Source organism: Chenopodium quinoa, unplaced genomic scaffold (assembly GCF_001683475.1).
Source record: "Chenopodium quinoa cultivar QQ74 unplaced genomic scaffold, ASM168347v1, whole genome shotgun sequence".
Lineage (NCBI taxonomy): Eukaryota > Viridiplantae > Streptophyta > Magnoliopsida > Caryophyllales > Amaranthaceae > Chenopodium > Chenopodium quinoa.
This window is the reverse complement of record NW_018744917.1, coordinates 50,416-69,344: the sequence shown is the minus strand read 5'-3', so window position 1 is coordinate 69,344 and position 18,929 is coordinate 50,416. Positions and strand designations below refer to the sequence as shown.

At 36.8% G+C, this 18,929-nt stretch overlaps 1 protein-coding gene across 1 annotated transcript; it reads left to right on the top strand.

The window, feature by feature from the left end:
- The first annotated feature begins 10,068 nt into the window (after positions 1-10,068).
- On the top strand, positions 10,069-12,744 carry LOC110706166 (ankyrin repeat-containing protein NPR4-like). The gene is made up of 3 exons (XM_021884069.1): positions 10,069-10,455; positions 11,919-12,094; positions 12,207-12,744. Exons 1-3 carry the CDS (start codon positions 10,069-10,071, stop codon positions 12,742-12,744), a joined length of 1,101 nt encoding a protein of 366 aa, XP_021739761.1.
- The last annotated feature ends 6,185 nt before the right edge of the window (positions 12,745-18,929 follow it).

Below are 18,929 nucleotides of genomic sequence, written 5' to 3'. Positions count from 1 at the left end.
ACCCCCGCAGCAGTGCGGATGGACCATCTCTCAGCTCTCTCTAGCTTAGAAATGCTAGAGAGGTCGCCAAAGAAGTCAAGTGCCGGACCTCTATGGAGCTGCAGACCTTCCCTGACAGCTTCAGGGACTATGACAATGGGGGCATTCTCAAACCCCATCTCCCCGGACTGGAATGTTCTAAAGGAATGCCCAGCAGACGATGGCATATCAGAAGCTCTGGGTCCATCCATTCCTTCATCAACCTCCTTCAGATGGTCAGGTCTCCCCGACAGAATTTGCAGATCGTCGTACTCAGATTGCTGCTGTATGAGGGCATCAACTTCTCTTTGGACAGCTTCTGTAAAATCCTCGGCTTCATGCCGAGGAGACCTTGTTAGGACTGGGGAGTCCTTTGTTGCACTTCCTCCTCCTGATGCTCAGGGGAGGGGGAGTCTTCTCTTTGATTTCCTATGCTGGACTTCCTCCAGCAAATAAAAAACAACAACAACAACAAGAATAACAAACAGAAACAAGGCAAACCCTCGTATAGCCAAGGTTCGACACTTAGAAAATTTCAGAACCACTTCACAAGATGAAGGATCAGATGAAATACTCTAAGTATGAACAGAAGAATACAAAAGTGTTCAAAAAAGCTTACCAAGCCTTCTAGCAGCTCCTCGTCTGAAGCTATGAGCAAGTTCGGCCCAGCAACAGGCGTTGATGGCTCGGTGTTGGGCTCGGAGTTACCAGCACTAACCCCGGCTCTGGCAGCAGCTGCAGCCGCAACTATATGCTCCTCAGCCCCAGCAGAAAAAATGGGTCCCTTTTCAGGTACCACGGTTTTTGGGCTGAGTACTCAGCCGACGTCACAATTTCCAACTGAGAAAGGCGCGGCGCAGGGGCCCTAGCAACTGGAGAAATGATGATAGGATCACGCCTCGTAACTTGCCGAGCCGCGTTAATCCCCAACCGGTTGTACTCCAAGCCGCAATTTCCTTCGTGCAGCACTGAAAAACCAAAAAAGACAAGGTTATTCTACATGAACAGGAAAAACATTAACAAAAGAAAAAAACAGGCTAAATAAAGTCTTCGGCCCCAGCCGGGGTTCTCACCATCTTGAAACTTTCGGCTGAGGCCGACAGCAGCTAATATCTTCTCTTTGAAGATATAATGATAACAGGGGAGCCAGGTCTCAGGCAGTCCATTCGTTCGGTTGGCCCCCCTTGTTGTAGAGTCCCTCTTAAAAAGCCTCAGCAGCTCCCTCTCCTAGGTAGAGAAATCATCGGGGCCGAGGATACTCATTTTGGGGTCAGGCCTTCTCAGATGCCTTAGCCCCCCGTAATAATTTGGGTGATCCTCCTTAGCAGGAGCCCTCACCTAGATCCACTAGCCTCTCCACTCCTTGTCAGAAGTGTCATTCGGCCAAGTGGTCAAGTACCCCCTTTGGGTCTCAATCCTCCACCACCCAGGTCCGTGGTGCTCGTTAGACTGCTGGTTCAGCATTAGCTTGTGCAGCTTTCTGAAAACGTGAAGGCTCGGCAAGTACCCATAAAAAAAGGCACACCCACAAGTAAGTCATAACTCTTCGGATGCTGACCGGGGTTAGCTGGCATAAGGAAACGTTATATCCATTCAGCACTTGGACGATGAATGGGTGGAGAGGAAATCTCAGACCAAACTGCAGCTGCCTGGTGTAAACACCCAAGTAGTCAGGGGGAGGCCTATGAATCCTGTCTTCGGCTACTGGCATCTGACACCAGTACCCATCCTCCTCCATAATGTCGTAGAAGATCTCAATTTGCTCGGCAAAATGGTGGAGGGTATCCCCTTTGACTCACCAGTCGTAGGGGGCAGCAGTCATTAATCCAACATTCTCAGCGGGATTCTTCCATTCCTCGGCGCCCTCCGGCAATTGCCGAGGCCATGCCTTGCACCGCTGGACGAGGTTGTAGCCTCTTCCCAGCCCCTGAATGGCCTTGAGTTCAGAGGGACCGCTGCAACGGGAGGTTCATGGGAGGAAATTAGGTCCTCTCTCCTCGGAATCGAAGAGGCATGGCTGTGACTAAGGGGGGGGGGGCATTCGCTGCAAGGGCTGGCTGCGCCGAGCCCCACGATGGTCATTTGAAGGTTTTCTTCTTCACTCGGAGAGTTCTCCCTCTCAGTTCTACCTCTAACCATTTTTTCGAAGAATGTGTACTAAGAAAGAAAAAGGGTACGCTGCTCAAAACAAGAGAAATCCGGGGAAATTCTGAGAAAAATTACCTTCGTAAGATTCGAAATTCGCCGATCTTCAGAGTTGTAGCAGACTATTCGAGCTTCAGAAATGGGATTGCAGAGATTAAGGGCAAAGAAAAGTTAGGGTTCGCAAGTGAGTTCGTGAAATTTTGGGGGGAAATTCGTGTGTTTGTGAGAAAATGATTAAGGAAAGTGGAGAGGGCGCTTTTTATATGAGGATTTCAGAAATCAAGAATTTCAAGAGCCTTAAACCGCCAAAAACCCCTCGAATTCCAAATTAATCGCGTATTAGCACACGTCCCAAGTTAACTACCCATTAAACCCTCAATCTTCCCTAATTAATCTCCTTAAATGGCAGTTAACATCATTAACTACCTAGATCCCTTCAAAGCATAAGTTGCCGTTATTTGTCTTTCCAAATTCGCAATTCAAACCCCACCGTCTTTCAGCCGAATTGGGTCTGGGGGGCAAGTTGTTTGGGTCCAATTCAGTCCACCTAATTGGGCCTAGTCCAAATAACTCAACTCAAGCCCAAAGTAAGGTTCAACTCTCCAAAAGCATGCTAAGGTCAACAAAAGCCCAGTCAACGTGGTCAGCCCACTTAGCTTTAAGGGCCCAATTCCCCCTAATTGAATCAAGGTATAAAAGCCATCAATTACATCATTTTACATTCATGCAAACAAAGTCTCACGCACATAAACTCTTGCATAGAATTCTCTCTCAATTGAGCTGACTTTAGCATCGGAGGGGCCTTCCTCGGCAACTACCCCCGAGGCTAGTTTACGTGTTCTTTGCTGTGCAGGAAATCCTCGGCTCCAACGTCCTTCGGACCGAGACTCATCTTCCCCATCTAAAATGGGCCTGCCGAAGGTCCCATTGTTTTCGTACCGAAACACTATATATAGAATGCTTACAGGTATAAAAAATATTATCATGAAGCCCATTAAAATAATTTGTTTTTTTTTTTCAGCTTTCTAAATTAAAAACACCACGCAATTTAATCAATAATGGAAAAAGAAATTGAAATAACCCAATCACTTGTTACAAGACAACTATATGAAGCCGCACTACAAAATGACGTAGTTTCCTTGAATGAGTTGTTTAAGCAAGATCCATATTTTCTCGATCGATGGTTCATTGAAAAATTATTGACCATCGCGCAATCTCCATTACATATAGCTGTTGAAATGGGGCACTCAGAATTCGTACTATATCTTCTATATCGAATGCCGAAACTAGCGGAAGTGGTTGATCAATTCAAAAGATCAATACCACTACACGTTGCAGCTGCAACAAGACGACCGTTACAAATTGTCAAAGCGTTGCTCGATGTGAATCCGAGCATGTATTTTGCACGCGATAAAGATGGAATGACGCTCTTTCATGTCGCGGCAGTAAATGGGAACACCGAAGTGCTTGAAATGTTTCTCAAGAGGAGGCGTTCGGCTGCTTTAGAACGAACTACAAGAGGTGAGACTATTTTACATTTGTGTGTGACAAATAGTCAGGTAGAAACCTTGAAGGCATTGGTTGAACTTACATATGGTCTTGAGTTGCTTAACTCCGGGGATAGTGATGGCAATACTGTCTTGCACCTTGCTGTGGTTTACAAAGAACTCCAGGTAAACATGATTTGATTTATATAAAGGTTTACTTTATCAGGTTATACTACCAAGAATTGTATATATACATAAGTTGTAATATGCTAGTAGTTCACCTATTGTAGTTGCTCCTTCTCCTCCTAGTACTTCCGGAGCTAGAAACTACTTTGATGATTATGACCATTTTGTCGGTACTAGCGCAAGATCTCAAGTAGGAAAGTCACAACTTGAGATGTACCTAGATGATGATGCTTTAGATCTCAATTCACAATTAGATATTTTGAAGTTTTGGCATCAAAGTTCTGTGAGGTATCCTGTGGTATCTAAGATGGCACGGGATTTGTTGACTATTCCTGTAAGTACTATAGCTTCGGAGTCTGCTTTTAGTATTGGAGGAAAGACTGTTTCGGCATAGCAAAGTTCATTAAAGTCAAAAACAATTCAAGCTTTAGTATGTATGCAAGATTGACATCGTGAAAGCAATCAGGTAGAGGTTGATAGTGAACTTGAAGATGAAATCATTGAAGAAGAAGAGGATGATGATGCAGACCCTTTCTACTACGTAATATTCTCCTGTTCATTTCTCTACTTATATTTCTGTTTTTTAGTGCCACTGCATGCTATTCTTGACCCCTAATAATGATTTTGCTGGAAAGGATGCCGATAACTGTTGTTCTGTTATGCTATATTGCCTATATATTCTCTTATTTTTGGCAGTGTTGCTGGTTTTGTACATTAGCCTTGCTGGTTCTGCTGGTTCTCTTGGTGGCTGCTTCTGTTCTCTGGTGGTTTATTCCTTTTCCAGCTACGTATGCTCTCCCTGCTACGGACTGCTACAAACATCAAGTATGAATGTATATGGGTAAAGTTGCCCTTAGTATCATACTGATATACATTATGCTTAGAAGGATTTCAGATAAGTTGTAGTCTGGTTTGATGTAGTCGATGATCTTAGCTTTGATGAGCTCAGAAGCATTACTATTGTTTCAGGGACGTTCTTATGTTCAATTAGCTTACTTTTTGGAAATTCTGTTTTTGCTGTACTTGGTGGCAGTCCTCACCCCTCAGCTCTCAGTTAGTAATGCTGATGTAGCCTTTTGGGGTTTCATCTGATGTTCTCTATTTTCTTACCTTGCAGCTTCTTGGATGCCATGGACCTCTATCCAACCGTCAACCTGGCAAAGCTTTCTTAACTGCGGCTACTACATCTACATGAGAAAGAGTAGATGTGTTAGCCCCTTTGTTTTGAGTAGTTATCAAACAAAACCAGAATCCTTTTTAACTATAGTTTCAACTTTTATGTTATCTTTCGAGTTTATTGTTGTTGCCTCAAGTTTTGAAATTGAACTTCGTATCTTTAAAAGTCATGTACACTTGCTATTTGCACCAATGAATCTATTCATAGTTGTGCTTTTGTGGTTGTTTCTGATTGGTAGCGTGTTGAAAACTCTGCTATTTGAACTAGGTTGCATCAAGAAACTGGAATTTTTAAACCCTAAACAATGTTCTAGGTCAAAGCAAAAAGTAGAAGTTAATAGCCCGTTAATGACCTGTTTCACTTTTACCTCGACCCTGACCTGACATTGACCCGCATTGACCCTGACCCGACCCCGACCCGCTAAATATTCATCATGACCCGCAACCGACCCGCTCTGCTAATGACCCGCACCACCCGCCCAATAACCACCCCTAGTAGCGGATATTGGGAGTCTAGGAGATCATTAATATAGATTTTCGAATAATGATACGGATGGAGTACATACCAACTAGTCAACAATATTAAGCTAACCCTTGCATTTATGCCTGCCTTCTCTTAAATTTGTTTTTGGTGACAATGCAGATGGTAAGATTTCTACTCGAGCTAGGTGACAAGATAGATAAAAACGCTATGAACAAAAACAACAAGACAATTAGGGACATTTTCGATTATGTAGAACGTAAGAGTACGACAGATGACGAGATTGAAAGATTATTTTTAATTCACAACGCATTACAAAGGAGGGAGCTCTTGTTCCTCATTATGAGGAACACTTTTGTTTCTCATAATGGTATTTTGGAAAATAATGCGATGTTTTTCACTTATGGGGACCATCAATGTGTAATGAGTGGAACTCTCAGATCTTGACACATAATCCATGAGGAACAAAACCTGTTCCTCACAATGAGGAACAGGGATCCCCCATTACGAAGTAGTATGCCAAAAACAGTTGACGAAAAACGGTTGGAGCAGCAAAACACAGCTCTAATGGCGGTGGCTTTTTGTATTGCAACCTTATCTTTCCAAGTTGGAATTACTCCACCCGGAGGCATTTGGCAGGATGAAAATGGTCATAAGGCAGAAACACCCAGATTCCAGATGGTAAAGGTCATTATTTGTACAAATGTGTACAAAGTAGCAACACAGTTGGACTGATATCATCTCTAGGCGTTGTCCTTCTCCTTATTAGCGGGCTTCCTTGCACGCGATTACTAGTGTTCGTTTTGAGGTTTACATTGTGGATTGCTGTAATGGCGAGTGCAGCAACTTACTTCTACACGACAGGGTTTCTCACTAGTGATTTTGTCAACAAAGACATTGTCCAAGATGCTCTAGATTATTCCATCGAGATTTGGCTATGGTTAATGTTACTTGTACTATTGGGATATCATTTTGTGCGGCCTGCCGTGCTTTGTGCTGCGCGCTATATATGGAAGCGAATTGGTTATGAGCGCAGGTTGAAGATTAGAATGTTTCTGTAAAAGATAGCGTTCTATACGAACTTTCGAATGTATTTGACTGAAGATCGGATGTAATTGCTTTTTAATTGAATCAATTCAAGGCTACCCAGTAACAAACTATTAAGACACTATGTATCGAAAGCCTAGAAGTGTGTTTTTATTAAGCCCCTTGAAAGAATTTGCCAGCTTTCTGTTTTTTTTTTTTTTTTTTTTTAATTTTTTTTTAATATATTGGAAAAGATGAATTAATTAAAGGGTTCGATAATTTGTACTTTCATTCTCTTTCTCTCACTAATGTACATAGTACATTCTCTCTATAAATTTCAACCATTTACTTGATCATCGGATTGAGTTCCTCGACGATCCCCCAGGGCAGTTATGTTTGCTTCCTTACACACCCGAGTGCAATTTAGCCATGTGATCAGTAGTCTCTCACCGAAGTTTACCCGAAACAATATATCTAAATATGATGATTACATTGTGGAAAAAAAACATACATTTTTTTTTTTTTTGAAGAACAAAGCATATACATGTAAAAATAGAAATAGGTAGGATAGACGAATTGAATGTGGCACAAGAAAGAAACAAAAAAAAGGGGCGCAAATATGAGTGAAGTGGGGTTCAAACGGTCAAATATCACACTATGAAGTAACATATAACATGTAACATATGAAGTAGTTACTCTGTTATCTTGAGTTCTACTCGATAACATTTTCCTTAGTTTTACTCAATTAATATAATTATGGAATCTAAAGTAAAGTGCAAATGAGAACCAAGTTTTGGGTAGTTTTACTTTTAATAGGAAAGACATAACAATAGACAATTTAATTAATGTAGCTGGGTCTCACAAAATGCAATAGTAAATGATAAAAATTTATAAAAAGTTATATAATAGAATTAAAGTAAAATATGAGCTGATTAGTAAATGAATGAAAATGAAAAGTGATTAAAATCTAGAAAAAAGTCTTATTGTTAAATTGCACATGCAGCCATGCGCCACTTTAATGATGCAATATTATTATTTAGCGGTTACGATTTATATATTTCGAATATCATTTTTCATACTTTCACTTTGTTTTTTTGGAATGCACAATTGAGTTTGCATAATTATCTGAATCACAACTTTAAATCTATATTTTTAATTAAATATTACTAAAAGTCTTAAAAAAAATTATAGAATTGACAATGTGAATAATTCAACAATATACTAGATGATGATAACATTTACGTAATATTACTTCAAAACGTTGGTGCGTAAAGCTTATGATACTGTGCATGGCAAGGTTACGTACGAATCCAATACATTGAGTGAGATTACATTTTTTACTTCGCTCACTTTACTTATCGAATTTTCTTTACTTAATGTTAGCTTGTCTTCATTACATTATCTTTTTGTATATTCACATGTTGGCGTCCTTGCAGCCTTTTACTCATACTTCACATGAGATGCTTGGCAAGTGATCAAGCAATCATACATCAGCACTCAATGGGCGCTACTTTAAAAAAAAAAACTAAAAAATTAAAAAAAATTAAAAAATAAAAAATTAAGTCACCAAATGATTTTATTATAATCAGAGGTAAACTCTCTGTTAATTTCAACTATGTCGGTCTGGACTTTAAATTTTTTGGAAGATGAGTTGAAATGTTGAATAAAGAAAAGCATTGTGTAAATGATATTTGTTATTAGTAATTTAAACATTAGCTAAATGAGATCAGAAATAATAATTTATCACTATGTCCCAATTTAGTTTAGATTTTTAAATTTCTTTTTAATTTTATTTACGCATCACTTTTATTTAGGCAAAGTTTTAACATAGTTAATTTGCTTTAAAATTATACTCCCTTTTTCTAAATTGCAACACTACTTTAACCCGCATTGAATTTATGTAGTTGATTTGAATTTATTAGAATTTAAAAAAAATAAATAAATAAATAAAAATGATAGTGGGTGAAAAAGGTAATGTAAAAGTAAGAGATGCCTGAGAAGTTAAATATTAAAGAAAAAGTGTAAGTGGGCCGGGGATGAGTGTGGTCCATATGAAAACAGAGATATAATTAATAGTATTTGCATTAAATTAAGTTTTGTAATTAAAAGCGATTGTTGTTGTAATTAAATTAAGATTTGTAATTAATATATTTTGATCAAATAATAAGGAGACCGTGAAAGAGATAGCATGTGAGAGAGTAGTTTTTTTTTATTCACTTAGGTGTAAAGACCATGGAAGAGAGAAAAAAGATAAAATCTTTTGAGTTGGGTTTTAGGAAAAAAGATAATATATGATATAATTAAATTATGAAAATAAGAGTGATGTTTTTTATTTTTTAATAAGGCCAGATAAAGAAAGTAGTGATGCATTTTTTTAAAATGTAGGAAATATCAAATAATTAGGGATGTTAGAGCGGAAAAATAATATAAAAGTATGTGTGGTGACTATGAGGAGAGAGATAAAATAAAAAAAATAAGAGAAAATGAAAAAACGATGCATTAAAAAAACAATTGATTTAGAAAAGCAATGATGCATTTCAAACCAAGCTAAAAGGAGTATACAATTTCTATGGCTACAATAAATTTCAATAAATTTTTCTTGAAAAGGCGCGATACGTGTGGGAGAAATTCCACAGTGCAAGATTTGAACTTAGTTTTGGCAAAGAAATACCTTCATTTGATTCAATTGGTTATGATCATGTTAAAGTTGAACTATTTTGCAAATTTCATATGACCTTTTATCAATAAATTGAATATAGTTGATAAAAATATTATAACCTAATTTTTCTGATTTTTTATTTTTTATATATCTACTATCAATATAATAAAAGTGTAGTAGGGTACAATTGGAATTACGTACTTTTTATATTCCTTAAGTGTAGTCTTACAAAGTTTCTCATTCTACCAATTGGTTGTTAGTGTAGTGGTGATTGGGACTGCACATGGTAGGGAGGACCCGTGTTCGATTCCCCGCAACAACAATTGGGAGCAGATTTGAATCTAACCACCCACAACTGATCCTCGAATCCGAATTAGCCCAAAAAAGATGAACCGGTGGAACACCAAAAAATAAAAATAAAATAAAAAAAAAAATTTCATTCTTTCCTTAACTAGCTTATTACTCCGTATATTGGTTGTTACCTTTATCTTGTTTGAACTGATACATTATACCATGCTCTTCCCCAATAACCAACTTTTGAGATACTATATATAGAATGCCTACAAGTATGTATGTATTCATTAAACCAATTAAAATAATTTGTTTTAATATCAGCTTCCTAAACCATTTTTTTTTAAAAAAAAAAACCACACATTTTAAAATGGAAAATCATATTGAAATAACCCATCAAACACTTGCTACAACCCTATATGAAGCCGCACTTGAGAATAACGTCGATTCCTTGAATGAGTTGCTAGGAATAGATCGATTTATTCTCGATCGATGCATCATTGAAAAATCATGTATCATCATGCAGTCTCCATTACATGTTGCTGTCAAAATGGGGCACTTAGGATTCGTAAAAAAAAATTCTAAGTGTGAAGCCGGAGATGGCTGAGTTGGTTGATCAAATAAAAAGATCAACACCACTACACATTGCGGCTGCAAAAAAAGGGTGGTTACCAATTGTCGAGATGTTGCTTGAAGTGAAGCCGAACATGTGTTTCGTGCACGATCAAGATGGAATGACGCCCCTTCATGTCGCAGCAGTAAATGGTAACACCGACGTCCTTAAAGAGTTTCTCAAGAAGAAGCATCAGGCTGCTTTGGAACGAACTACGAAAGGTGAGACTATTTTACATTTGTGCGTTAAAAATTGTCAGCTAGACACATTGAAAGCATTGGTTAAGGATACATATGATCTTGAGTTACTTAACTCCGGGGATAATGATGGCAACACAGTCTTGCACCTTGCTGTGGCTTACAAAGAATATAAGGTACCATAAGATTTAACAATTCAATTCTCTTCGGATTTTTACGTATTAATGTTTATTTTGTTAAGTTGATAAAACTATCATGAATTCAATCGGTTCACATGTCCATCCGTCCATCCTTGACCTTATCAAGCTGGTTTTACTATTTCGTTTTTTTAAATAGGCAAATAAAATTGGTCTCAACAGTACACTCTGAACTATATCTTGAGTACCTAGACCCTTGAATTTTAACAACTAGTCGCTGGCACACCCTAGCTATAGATTGAGGTGTAACACATGCATGTCTCAATTTGAGTGTCTTAAAGTACCCATAAGCATGATACAAAAAGTGGGATTGGGGATTTGGGTCATCTCTTATAAATCTATAACTTATTAGCAGATATTGTTAGACATTGTTAATTTGGAAGACTATACAATGGATACTATAAAATTATGGTCATTATAATAAAATTAAATCTCAATCCTTTATTTTTAAGAAATGATCTTATCCATTCATTTATGACTTCAAAAAAAAAGAAAAAAAAACACTACTTCATGGGCTTATTTGGCATCCTTTTTTCTTTCAGTTTTCAACTTTTTTGAAAACAAAATACTAAAAACAGGAAACAAGAAAAAGGTGTTTCCACTTTTCTATTGTCAGTTTTCAAAATTATCATGATCTAAATAAATTTGGCTAATTTTTGATTTATTATGTTACATATATCATATGATTTGAAAAACTAAAAACTGTTCCGACCCACCGACATCCACCCTAAAAACCTAGAAATTCAGATCCGGCCATGAACACCACCCTCACAAACCCACGAAATCTCTCACAAAACTGACGGAAACCACACCCTTATCAACCACCATATCAACCCACGAAAATCAACTCTTGTAAAATCAACCACGATCGGGTGTCATTTTAAGGATGAACATAGTAGAAACATCCAAAAAAATAAACGTTAAATTTATAAAAATAATGTTCTTTTTTAAACTTCAAGATCAAAACTTATACCTTCCATGGAAAATCCATTCCAACCTTAAAAAGTTCCTACTTTAATATATGCAGTACATGATTACTCTCTTAACTCTTGCTGGTCACATTAAATTATCATTGGCTTTGTATTTTTTCATTCGATTGATGATCGAATATGAATTTCATATTATGTGGGCTGATTGATTGATCACAAATTGCAGAGAATTAGCAATGGAAACTTTCGGTAGGAGTAGTTTATTTTTAAGGTAGTTTTTTTTGGTCAACTTAATCAACTGTACTAATTTATGTTAAGACAATCAAGGTTGTAGATTTCATTGTTATAATGAGTACAATTTTATTGTAGCCATTGTAAAACTATCCATTGTTAATATAAATTTTCAAATATATATTGGTACAGAATAGGATCGAGTAATCAAAATTAAGTCAACCCTTGCATGCATATTTGCCTTCCTTGTTTCTCTTAAATTTGTATTTGGTGACGATGCAGATGTTAGAGTTTTTACTAGAGCAAGGTGATAACAAGATAGATAAAAACGCTATGAACGAGAAAAACAAGACAACTATGGATATTTTCGACCTAACAAAAATTAGGAAGGATTCTGATGAGGATAGAAAAGCTAATGAGAATAATTTAGCACAATGCTTGTGTACTATAGTAGGATGGTGTGGTTCATCAAAAGACGCTCAAGAAAATAAATATAGCGAAACTGATCAAAAGATCAAGACATTACTTAACGATAAAAATGCATTACGAGCAAATGGTGCTGAAACGCAGGGAGGACGAAAAATGGTTGGAGGAGCAGAACACAGCTCTAATGGTTGTTGCATCTTGTATTGCGACCTTGTCATTCCAAGTCGGAATTAATCCACCCGGAAGTGTTTGGACGGATAATGAACAAGGTCATGTGGCAGGTACGTCCATAATGTCATATGATACCGATAAAGATTCATACAATCTAGTACAAGTTAGCAACACTGTTGGGCTCATGTCATCGCTAAGTGTCATCCTTCTCCTTATTAGCGGCCTTCCTTGCAAGGGACATTTTGTGTTCATTTTGAGGGTTACTTTGTGGATTGCTGTGACCGCGAGTGCAGTTACTTACTTTTACACGATAGGGTACATTACAAATGAGCTTGGAGACAAAGCTGTCTTAGTCGATGCTATGGAATATTCTGTCGAGGTATGGCTATGGCTCATGATGGTGATACTCTTTGGACATGGTGTGCGCTTCATATGGAAGATTATGGGTCATGAGAGAAGGGCAAATATTAAAAAAACTTTGAAAACTGATAAGTGGAGTCAGTATTGTTGATCATCACTTATGATATTAAATACCCTGCTTAATTATTGATCATCGCATTAACAATAAAATGTATCATCCTGTGTGTTTTAATTAAGATTTTACTTATAGTCTAATGTGTATTTACGGAACAGCGTATGTATGGATCAGTGTATGTATGGATCAGCGTATGTACGAATCAGCGTGTGTACTATTCGAGTTGTGAAGGTTTAATATTATTTATCGTTCTTCTTGTACAAAGGACAAACATTGATCTTCTGCATTTTACAAAGAGGTATCGCTTTCTTATGTTGGCCTGAGTCGCCCCATATATTTCTTACAATATGACGGGAATGTATTTCAAATTTAATTTGTATTACTTATACTCAATGAGTTACAAGAAGCTTAATTTTGCAGTCTCTTAAGTTAAATTTTTCAATGCATTACAATCAAAGAAGGTGCTAAACTTTGAACAAATCAATAATGGTTGTCAAGCATGTTGATGATTCTTAGTTGAGATGAACTACTACAACAAGGGAGTGAATTGTAGTGAGTTCCTAATGACCATTTTTCGCGGAATAATAAAACATATTAAAGTACATAGGAACTTGCAATGCACACAGGAATTTTACGAGGAAAACTTCCATGGCCCAACTAGAAGTAAAATCTCGACCCTCCAAGCGATTTCAAACCAAATCAATCCACTATAATAGGGCAACACACCTAGTTACAACCTATTACGCACAGACCTTTACTCACAAGTTCCATACTGAACTTGCTACACAGTAGAACCTTATTCTACCCAACTTAAGTCCCTAACCTAAGTTCATTCCGCATTCCCAGAATACTCACAACTCAGCCTCACACTAGAAGCCTACCAAATGTATGCAATATATCAAACACTCACCCAAAAACCCAAAACAATACAAACACTTGATTCTAATATGTGACTGGAAAGCTACCCATGAAACCCAAAACTAATGTGACAAAGTTTTAAACTGGGCAAACTTACTGTTAAGCACTCTTCAGATTTTCACGCATAAACTCACAAGTTGTATCAATTATGATCACTCCTTTATATACAAGAAACACTTGTATGTAAAGTAGAGTTTTCAAAAGATAGAATATTGAAACTGCCGTTTTATAGAACCCAACGTGAAATAAATCTTTTTATAAAAATCTTTTGGAAATTCGAACAAAGATAAAATTTAGAAAAAGATTATTATTTTGCAAACCAGATTTTATAAGATAAAATCTCTCAAGGATCTTTTCCATAAATTAAATTTTATCTTTTATAAACTTTCCTAAATTACTAAGCTTGCGAAGCTTTGCCACGTTTCTAATTTTATGCATAATTAACCAACACATGTTTACAACAATCTTTTCAAGTTAATTACTGGATGACCTCCTCAAGTCTTGCATTGTATGAATACTTGGGCTCTTCGCAGACCAAGACTAAGTTCCTGCTGTCTTAAACTCTCCAGATCCTTGCTGGAACTCGCATACCAAGTTTTTATGGAACTTGCTATCTTCAACGCAGTCCAAGCTAGTCTCCTTAGCTTGTTGTCCATCTCCTGTTTAGGGAACTTCTCTTTGTGTTCCTGTTAGGGATCACTTCTAGATCCAATGAGAAACTCTTCTTCTATTCTCTTTATCTTTAATTTATTTCTCCCTGGATCTTCATACATAGGTTACTCTTCCACTCCCTGAGTCAACTTCACCTGTTCTAATTCAACACTTGGAGAAATCGCATTAGTCGAAGTTTTCTTCTTCCATCATCATCAAAACTGATTAAGGTTCAACAATGATGATTATGATTACTATAATCTAGGCCATGTTGAGGGTTCTTCTATAACTGCAACAAAAAAATCAAAGGCATAACATCGATAAGTTATAACTAAAATAAATGTAGGTTCATATCTTCATTTTGACCATCAATCAGTATACTATTTTCAGTTATGAAATTTTTTAACCCTTTGCGTTTCATCATCCATTTTAGGAATTTGTTTATTTGAGAATTTTTAATCTCGTTTGGTAGTTTTATTTACAGTTTGAGTTTAAAATAAGAGAAATTAGTGTTTAGCCCAGGCGTTGTACCGGGTTGTTACTTTAATTAAACCCTGTGATTATATTTATTTAATACTTATGATCGGTGTCTTTTTTTCTTATTTTAATTAGACTTTATGAGTTGCGATTATGTACATTAAATTTCATGTTTGTAATTGGCTTATGTGGTTAAATAATCATCCTTCTAATGAGAGGTTGGGTGTTCGAATCTCCTTATCTATATAGTTTTACATGGAGTAATGATGATTGAGTGGGTGACGTAACATAATAATCAAGGCTGATTAAGTGGTGAAATGGCATAATGAGAGGTTGAGTCAGTGATGTGACGACGTGACATAATAATTAAGATTGATTCAGTGGTGATGTGACATAATGAGAGGTTGAGTAGGTAATGAGTACATTGTTATTTTTTTTTTTTTTTTTATTATTGCGTCTTAGTTCAAGTCCTTTTCAAACTAATTGGCGTAGAATTAAACACAATAGATATTGACATCATACATTCATACTAATGCCTGCAATACTAATGTAAATGTGAGTTATGGGCTTTTGGACCTTGGGTCTAAACAACTGAAGCCTTAAATAGGCCCTACAAGAATTATCAATAGTCTGATTTATGTACTTCAAATGGTTGGTGCGTAGAGCAGATACTCCTTAGAATTTGTTATATACGCTTGAGTGTACCGTACATCCAACTAAGCTAAGGTTAGTTTTGCTCTTCATTTGATGATGAAATGAAAAACAATCATCAAAATGAGAACAAATACTCATAGGGGTATAACAACCTCTCTATACTCCCTCTATTTCAATTCGTGATAAGCGAAATAGTAGAGTATGCAAGTAGTTAGAAAAATTATAGGGTGGGATCTAAAAGAGGGTTTTTTTTTTTTTGTTTTTTTTAATACCAATAATATAGTTAATAGTAAAGAGAAATAATAGAAAGTAGTGTAAGCGGGATTGGTAGGACAGAGAGAGAAATAATTAAATATTTGTGAAAGCGAGGTTAATAGATGAGAGAAAAAATAAATTAATAGTTGGTGCTTTATGAAACATAAGTAAAAAAATAAAAAAATAAAAAAAAAAAGTGTTGTGATTATTATGAAACAGAGAAAATAATATCTATATCTATACTATCTATTAAAAATGTTTCTGAAATCGTTTATGTGTCATGTGGCACCCTTTTACACTAAAACTGCCACATAATCTTTCAACATATTAAGTTAAAAAATGCTTATCACAAGATTTGAACTCAAGATCACTAAAATATAAATTAAAAACATTATCATCTCAACTATTGATTAATCATGCTTTAATATTTGACTCACAAATATATATACTCTTATGTATGGATTGGAGAGCATTTGATTATTTATACACTACAAGAAAACAGCTTGATTCCGACGGAAAAAATTCGTCGAAAACATTTGAAATTCCATCGGAAAATGTGTCGCAAAACCCTTTGTAGGAAATTCGACGTTTTTCGAGGGAAATTTCGTCGAAAGACCTTTTTTCGACGGAATTTCCGACGGATTTAATTCTCTCGGAGCTGGTTTTGACTTTCATCGAGATTTCGTCACAATCTTCCGACGAAAGAGATTCCGTCATAATATATTTCTTTCGACAGAATATTCCGTCAGAAAGTAGTTCCAACGGAATATTCCGTCGGAAAGTAGCAGTTTCCGACGGAAAATTCCGTCGGAAAACCCTGTAAAAAAACAAAAAAAAATCTGGATCCACCCCACCACTAAACCACCACCACCGTTTTACCACATCCACCAAACACCACCACCGTTTAACCACATCCACCAACCACCACCACCGAATGACCACATCCACCAACCACCCTAACCCGGACCCACCTAACCCAGACCCACCAAACCCTAACCCCTAACCGGAACCCACCCACCAGACCAACCAAACCCTAACCCCTAATCGAACCGACCCACTAGACCCACCAAAAACCACCCACAACCACCCAAAACCGCCCACAACCACAACCACCACCAACGAAACGTGTAAAATTAAAAAAAAAAAAAAGAAAACATACCTTAAAAAGCGAATTTTGCTTCGAATGTCACTCGAATTTGGTTTAATATGGCCAAATTCGACCATGAAACCTCTAGATCTAGAGGTTTCACGGTCGAATTTGACCAGAATAACCATTGGTCTCGGGAGAAGTACGGAACCTCCATCATGAGACGCCGGAGAGCAATCAAGAAGCTCAACTGGCGTTGTGACGCCGGCGACAAAGTAAAGCAAGGACAGGAAGGGAAGGAGAACAGGAAAGAGAAGAAAGAAAGAGAAGGAGAAGAGAGAAAGGAGGAGGAGAAGAGTTGCGAAAGAAGGAGGAGAGCAGGGAACGAAGAAGAGGAAGGGAAGGAGAAGAGGAAAAAGAAGAAAGAAAGAGAAGGAGAAGAGAGAAAGGAGGAGAAGAGCTGCGAAAGGAGGAGAACAGAGAACGAAGAAGAGGAGAGAGAAAGAGAATGAGAAGAGGAGAGAAGAAAGAGGGGCGCTTGGGTTGGAGAAGGGGAGTAACTGGGTTTTATTTGGGTAGGGTTTGGAAAATGATTTTTTTTTTTTAATTGTATTCCGACGGAAATTTCCGATGGATTATAAATCCGCCAGAAAATGTAAATTCATTCCGTCGGAAAGCACATATATTCCGACGAAATTTATTTCTGTCAAAAAGTTCCGACGGACTTTCGACGGATTTTTTGAATTCGTCGAAAATTATGCTTTTTTCGACGGAATTTCGTATCCGTCGGAACAAGTCCGTAGGAATCAAGCTATTTTCTTGTAGTGATATTTTTTTAAAAATCAATTCTATTATTTGCTAATAACTCATTAAGATAATAAATGTAGACTATTAAAATATTGTTAAAAAAATTACTTTAGTTGTTTAATTATTTTGATAATTATGAAATACTTTTTGCTTTCAGTATATCAATATAAAATATAGTATGTTTAATAGTAGTTAGTCAATATTTGTTGAATGTATTTGAATCATAACATTAATAGATATAAAACCACAAAAAATAAGGATAAGAGAGTGAGGGATAGCTCAAGTGGTTAGAGCTTCCCTCCCGATTTCAAGAGATTATGAGATCAATCCTCACCCCGCCCTTGTGGCTCTTTAAACACACAAAAAAAAAAAAAAAAAAAAAAAAAAAAAAAAAAAAAACATACCATTCACAAGCAATCAATCAAATTAATGTATCCATAAGTTTTATGGAAAACTACTATAAATAAATAGGAAAATCTATTTAAAGAAATAGGAAAATCGAAAAAACAAAAATGAATCTACCTATCCAATAACAATTATTTAAAAGCGACAACCCGGGAACAACACACACTAGTTATATACTACTTTCATTTCATATTATTTGCAACGATTAGACACATTTTACTCACACTTTATATTAAATCGTTGCAAATAATTAATATGAAACGGAGATAGTATATTTTCCTAAGAATACTCACTAGTTCCTTAACTACTTACGGCAAGGTTACGAAGCCAATTCAATATTATTCATTGAGTGAGATTTTACATTTATGTTACTTTCGCTCACTGTACTAATCGAATTTTCTTAAATCAATCTTAGGCTCTTAGCTTGTCTTCATTACATTACGGAGTATCTTTTTGTTTCACATGTTGGCGCCCTTCCAGGCTTTTACTCACACTTCATATAAAAAGCATAGGAGATGCTTGGCAAGTGATAAGCAATCATGCATCAACATAGATAATAGTTTATTTACTCCCTCCATTTTTTTTTTCTACACATCACTTGCATTTATGAGAAGTTTTAGAGAGTTTATTTCTTATAATATTGTATTGTGTAAGTGGGGGTAAGTGCATGATTAATCTATTTTGATAAAAGAACAATGAATACCAATTAGAGGAGTCCACCGTGCGAGTTGTGCGAGTTGGGTTAGGGTTAGGTGGGTCGTGGGTTGGGGTTTCATGACACACGGCACGACACACGTAGGGTAGGGTGGGTCGTGTCGTGGGTTGGGTCGAAGAAGTTGGACACACCAGGATTAGGTTCGTGGGTTAGACGAGTCGTGGGTGAGTCGAGCTGGGTTTATGGGTAAGACGGGTCGTGGGTGGGTCGAGGTGGGTTCGTGGGTTAGACGGGTTAAGGTGGGTTAGTGGG